Raw genomic sequence first — 5,675 nt, forward strand, 5'->3', positions numbered from 1 at the left:
GCACATTTTACTCAAAATGATCTATTTCATAATCTATATAATCTTTCATAACTCATAGTAGTTTGCAACAAGGTTTCATTTTATCTTACAGGTTAAATTGTTTTTAGTCAGGCAATTTTAAGCCAGTCGGTCGGGAGAAGACAACAAAACAGTTTTAAGCTCTACTGGTCAGAGATAGTAATGTCCGTCTGTCTGTCTGTAAACATTTTTTCAAAATGCTACACCACCTACAATTTTGGTCTGATTTCAGTATAACTTGGCACACAATTAGACTACAGTCAGATACATTATTCTATATATCGGTTTTTGATTTCGATAAACGGTGTCGCCGTGGTTACTAAAAATATGAATTTCTGGGAAATGCTTTTAAAATGCTACTCCACTACAGTTTTGGCCTGATTTCAATATGACTTGGCACACAAGTAGACTTCACTAAGATACATAATTCTGTGTATCAGTTTTTGATTTCGATAAACGGTGTTGCCATGGTTGCAAAAAATATCTGGAAAATACTTTCTAAATGCTATTCCAAATACAGTTTTAGTCTAATTATAATATTAGCTGGCGTGTAAAGTCTGATTATAATATTAGTTGGCAGGCAAGTAGACTACACTTTTAAAGAAAAAGTCTTTAAGTTGATCAAATTTTAAAAGTAACGTCAAGCGGAGTAATATGTTTTTGACGTTACTCAATTGTGACGTAGGCAACTTATGTTATACAAAATGGATGAAATCTTTTACCCAATCAAATGACGTATTACAACTAAAATTAAATTATTTACAATTATAATGTTAATATATCAATATACCGGGAACCCTTTGAAAGGAAATCGCTTTATGTCAAATTAATGAACGCGTCTGAAAGAAGTGTATGTACCTTATACGATTTTATTCGAAGGTGTGTTAAGTGACTTACTTAAAGTCATGGATATCTTGTCATCGGCAACGGAGAACACATACATGTACCTAATGGATGTACTGATATATCGAGGTATTTGTTAGGTGTATGTCAGAGAATGTGTGATGATGTCCAAGGTGCCAATAGATTCTTTTTAAAACAATTTTCAGTTTGACAAACCAAAAAGGATTTCTTGCACTGTCCATCGTATTTCAACTGAGATACTGTAAAATCTCATATTTTCGTGGGGTCAAATTTTCGTGGTTTGAGGAAAATCTCTTAGTTCTTGGGGATTTGATTTAGTGGATCAAGAATTAATGAGTACTTATGTATGTAACATTTTACATTTCGTGGTGGACAAAAATTCGTGGGTCTCGTCATACCTCGAAAACAACGAAAATTTACCCCCCACGAAAATTTGTGATTTCAAAGTATTGCACTAAATTTTAAAACAATCGCATGCTGAATTATGATAGATTTTAATAAAAAAGAATGACATAATAAGATAACTAAATTGAGATCATATTGAAAGGTGTACCATCAAGTATTTCTTAAGGGTATCACAATATCCGTCTTTGAAAAGCTTTATTTATTGTCATAACTAGTATTTAAATTTCAGCATAGATTAATTCTGCTTTTAGTTCATGCTTATTTGAACGCCTTTTATAAAATTTCAATGCCCGGGATTATAAAAATATGGTAAAGCCTGGTGCATTATTGGCTTTTGTGCATGTAACCAGTGTGAGAACATGTTATTAAATGTTTCAGATTCAATGTTTTTATTATTTCTAGTATGTGTGTCTATGTTTGTCTTGTCATGTGTGAATGTCCACGTGTGAGTGTTTACATGTATGTCTGTTACGTGTGACATATTTTACCATTTTCGGTTTGACCTGTCATCTTTCTACAAACTTTAATTTCCCGCTACTAATTTTTCCATGCACACTCGGTGCTTCACCCCTTGTGCATGCAAGAAAAAGCATTTTACCAAGTCTAGTTTAAAATCTGTTGATTTCGTCAGTGGGCCAAGGAACACCTTATTTCCTTAACCAGAGAAACATAGGAGTGGCTGACGAAGAGACAGAGATATCGATTTTAACACTTCAATTTTGTATATTTGAAACTCTTTTGTTATCACACATACGCATATATGTACATATACAATTGTCGATGGACACAGTATACATCAGGAATTAAGTCAATACATATTTCGAGGTTAATTACAAAAAAGGCCATACATTTGTATAAAAAAATCTTTATTGAAAATAAAACTGATTTTTTTTTTCTGTGACAGGTATGAAGACAGTATATTTTGTTACATTCTTATCAAATGTCCTTGCCTGCTTGCATCAAAGATTCTAGACTATTGTAAAACACACACATCAAAGATTCTAGACTATTTTAGAAAAAACACACACACAAATCTATGCCACAAAGACAAATAAGCAGCCTGCAATATCAAGAGTTTGTCGCAGTTTAATTAATGTGAAACTAAGACTTTGCTTTGCATAAAAGTTTAATTTTGTTCCGATTTAAAAAAATCCTGAGGAAATATGTAATCCCTAAAAGAGGTGTCTTAATAAAACTATGGGATAAAAAAATTAATTTTCAATACATTTGATGTAGAACAGAAATGTTAGGGTCTTTAACAAAATAATTAATATATAAAAGATAATTGGAAGGCCAAAAAAAAAAATTGCTTACATGTTATAAAATTCAATTCAGTGATATTTATCCAAAATAATCATATATATAATTGAAATGTGTTATTTTTTAAAACGACAGCATCTAGAGGCCAACAACTTTTTGTCAAACATGGTCAATATTTTCATACACATGTTTTGTGTAAGGCTCTATGACAATGCTTTTGTCTTCCGGTCCTTTATGTTGATTTGGTTTTACCTGCGGGTTAAAGAGTTTGTGGACCACATGTTCACCGGAAGTGTAGACGTGGTCCGGAACTTCCGTGTCGACGGGTTCGTAGACGACCTCCTTGCTGGTTCCATAGTGAGGTTTCGAAGAACAGGCATTTAATTTCCAACCACACTGCAGGGCACCATAGGAAGACTTTTGGACGCATGCGTTCTTTTTCAGGAAGCAATTTCTGTTGAATTTAATTACGCAGTTCTCTCCTGTTGGTGGATTACAATATCCCTCCGAACAATCCAAAATCTAAAAAAAAGTAATCACATCTTTTAGCCATTTAAATTATCAATCGATTGAAGTAATTAGAAGTTATTCAGCTTTAAATATTAAGATTTTTTTTATTTTGCTTATTTTCACTGTGTTTCACTGTCTTTTCCTTTCTTGCAAACAACAGGAGGTATGACATGTTATCCTTTATTTTTATTCTTGAAGATTAGTTAAAATCATCCAAATTATAATTTTGTCAATCTTAAAAATTATAAAGTTAGGTAAATCTCTCCATATCGTACCTTACAATGGCAATTCTTTTTGTACATGCCAGTCTTGAGAGCAAACTTTTGGAAGGATGTGATAGTGCAGATCTTTTGGCTCCAGGAACAAGCACTTGTTGTTAACTTTCCATAAGCACCGGATTTGTGGCCTGAAATCGTAGAATTATTAACATGTTGTATTACTACGAATTTTTACCTGTAAAAATGTTTTAAAAAGTAATGTTACATTCCAACTGTATTGACGTCTGAAGCTGGGATTAAACAGAACCACGAAAGTAGGATTTGAAGGGAATTTAGACTGGTCCAAGGATACTTTGATACATATTACTTAAGGTCTTTTAAATGAAATTTGTAATGACAGAAAAAGAAATATTCACCTACCACTTATAATATATGTTGCTTTCCTTCTGAAATATACACCACAAGGTTCACGTGACGAACTTGTGTAAATCTTTTCTATTCCTCGAATAGGATCGAAGGTGTTCTGAAAAAAAAAATTATATGAAAATTGAAAGGAATGCTGCTTTCTGTTCCCATATTATTTATACACACAGAAAGTTAATTATCACTTAAATAAAGTTACATGTACTTGTAATACCTTGTAATCCTTTAAGACTTTGACTTTATAAACACGATTTTCTGAACCAGGACCAGATGACAGTTTCTTTCTACTTAATATCTTTGCTTTGATAACTGAAAGAAATAAATTATTATAAACATAACCAAAAGAGATTGATTGATTGATAGTACGTGTATATATTTTTTAACGTCCCTTTGGAGAATTTTTCACTCATATGGAGACGCCACCACTTGCCTGTGGAGAGTTGCAAATTTTTTCCTATACTAGCCACTCAGGGCCATTGAGCAGGAAGGGATCTTTTTCGTGACAGCACCTATTATTACCTAACCTACTATATAAGTTGTTATTAGGCATTTTGAACTGTTTCGCGGTTTATTTTATGTTTTTGCATGATCATGAAACAGTAGAACTGTTGACCGGGTCACAGAATGAACTGTTGCCTGTTTAAAGCGTCATCGTGATATTCAAGCATTTTGACATCACTATTTACCTGCTATACGTATAATTAAATAAATTGAAATAAAACACACAATCAATCAATCAATTTATTAAGTATACTTTAAATTAGTAAATATTAATTTAATCTTTATATTATATGTTCAGCTAATTAATACTAGTAGTCAAGTATGCGAATAAACAGTTGTTAAAACTCTATATTGATCATGATTGTTTGGGTGTTTTTATTCCAATTTCATTAATAATATAGTACATGTAGGTTAGGTAATAAAACACTTATTCAATGACTACTCGGTGAAATCAAACTGTTGTCCCTCGGTAGTGGGTAAGACCTGGGAAACTGTTGCCCGAGGCCGAATTCCCCGGTTTTCCCCACTACCTCGAGACAACAGTTTGACTGTTTACCTCGTAGTCATTAAATAAGTGTATATTGTGACACGGGACCTCGGTTTATACGGTGTCATCCGAATTAGCGGTCTACAAGTCCCACAGTGGGATTCAAACCTGCGCAGACGCTCTAACCACTGCGCCAAGCGGGCGGCAACTAAGAAAGAAATGGACCGACCAATAGCATCGCCAAAGAGCATTCCATCTTTGACCGAAGGGAACATTAATGATATACCTTTGTGATAAAATAAGAAGTTATAATTATTTTCTGCATGAATCAATGGTCTTCCGTAGAGCTGTTTGTACAATAAATTTTTTTTAACGCATTTGGATATTAAGCAACGTCTGTTTATAGTAAAATTAATTATTAAGGTATTCAATCAGCAATTTTCCTCTTCATGAATGGGGTTTTCACATGTTAGAGATGAATTAGTTTTAGTAAATTGGCGTCTTAAGCAATGGAAAATATATTTCAACTTTTAAATAAAACTAACTTACCAAACGCGTTATCATCACAGAAGGCCTCTTGTGGATGCTGGGGTTTGCACTTGCACTCGCTCTTGGCCTCAGAATAATGGAAAACAGAAAGAAATAGCAAACAACAGACGCTCAAGAGCTTCATTTTCGTCTTATTCGGTATGCTATATTGTTCTAACAGTGGTATTGTAAGTTTTACATTGCTTGGTAAGATTTTCACTTTTATATATATTTCCAAACAAGCTGGTGATTGTTCACAAAAAAATTGTAAAATTATTCATCATGTGATCTACAAACAAACAACAAGGAACGAGAGATTTTCTACAACAATACTTTGGAAGGGTTTCGACTTATATGGTTTACCACACTGATAATTATTTTTGATATAAAGTGCAGGGTTTCTGTTTTATTTTATTTAGAGTCAAATGATTGCATCTAAGCACAAATGAATCGGGTTAGAC

At 33.1% G+C, this 5,675-nt stretch overlaps 1 protein-coding gene across 1 annotated transcript; it reads right to left on the reverse strand.

Moving 5' to 3' along the window:
- Nucleotides 1–2,136: 2,136 nt before the first annotated feature.
- On the reverse strand, nt 2,137–5,390 carry LOC134247020 (metalloproteinase inhibitor 3-like). Its single transcript, XM_062729369.1, has 5 exons — nt 5,236–5,390; nt 3,913–4,007; nt 3,696–3,798; nt 3,333–3,463; nt 2,137–3,069 (listed from the first exon to the last, which is right to left on the reverse strand). The coding sequence occupies exons 1-5, from the start codon at nt 5,357–5,359 to the stop codon at nt 2,707–2,709; spliced, it is 816 nt and encodes a 271-aa protein (XP_062585353.1). The 5' UTR covers nt 5,360–5,390; the 3' UTR covers nt 2,137–2,706.
- Nucleotides 5,391–5,675: the final 285 nt, after the last annotated feature.

The sequence above is a fragment of the Saccostrea cucullata genome, unplaced genomic scaffold, assembly GCF_032062105.1.
Source record: "Saccostrea cucullata isolate Sc308-1 unplaced genomic scaffold, CSIRO_AGI_Scuc_v1 ctg13635, whole genome shotgun sequence".
NCBI classification, from domain to species: domain Eukaryota; kingdom Metazoa; phylum Mollusca; class Bivalvia; order Ostreida; family Ostreidae; genus Saccostrea; species Saccostrea cuccullata.

Excerpts from the sequence above, each read along its gene's own strand:
- LOC134247020 (XM_062729369.1), bottom strand. The coding sequence starts at position 5,359 with ATGAAGCTCTTGAGCGTCTGTTGTTTGCTATTTCTTTCTGTTTTCCAT. Across the intron at positions 4,008-5,235 it reads CTGTGATGATAACGCGTTTG|TTATCAAAGCAAAGATATTA; the intron begins GTAAGTTAGTTT and ends TATTTCTTTCAG. Across the intron at positions 3,464-3,695 it reads AGCAACATATATTATAAGTG|GCCACAAATCCGGTGCTTAT; the intron begins GTAGGTGAATAT and ends CTACGATTTCAG.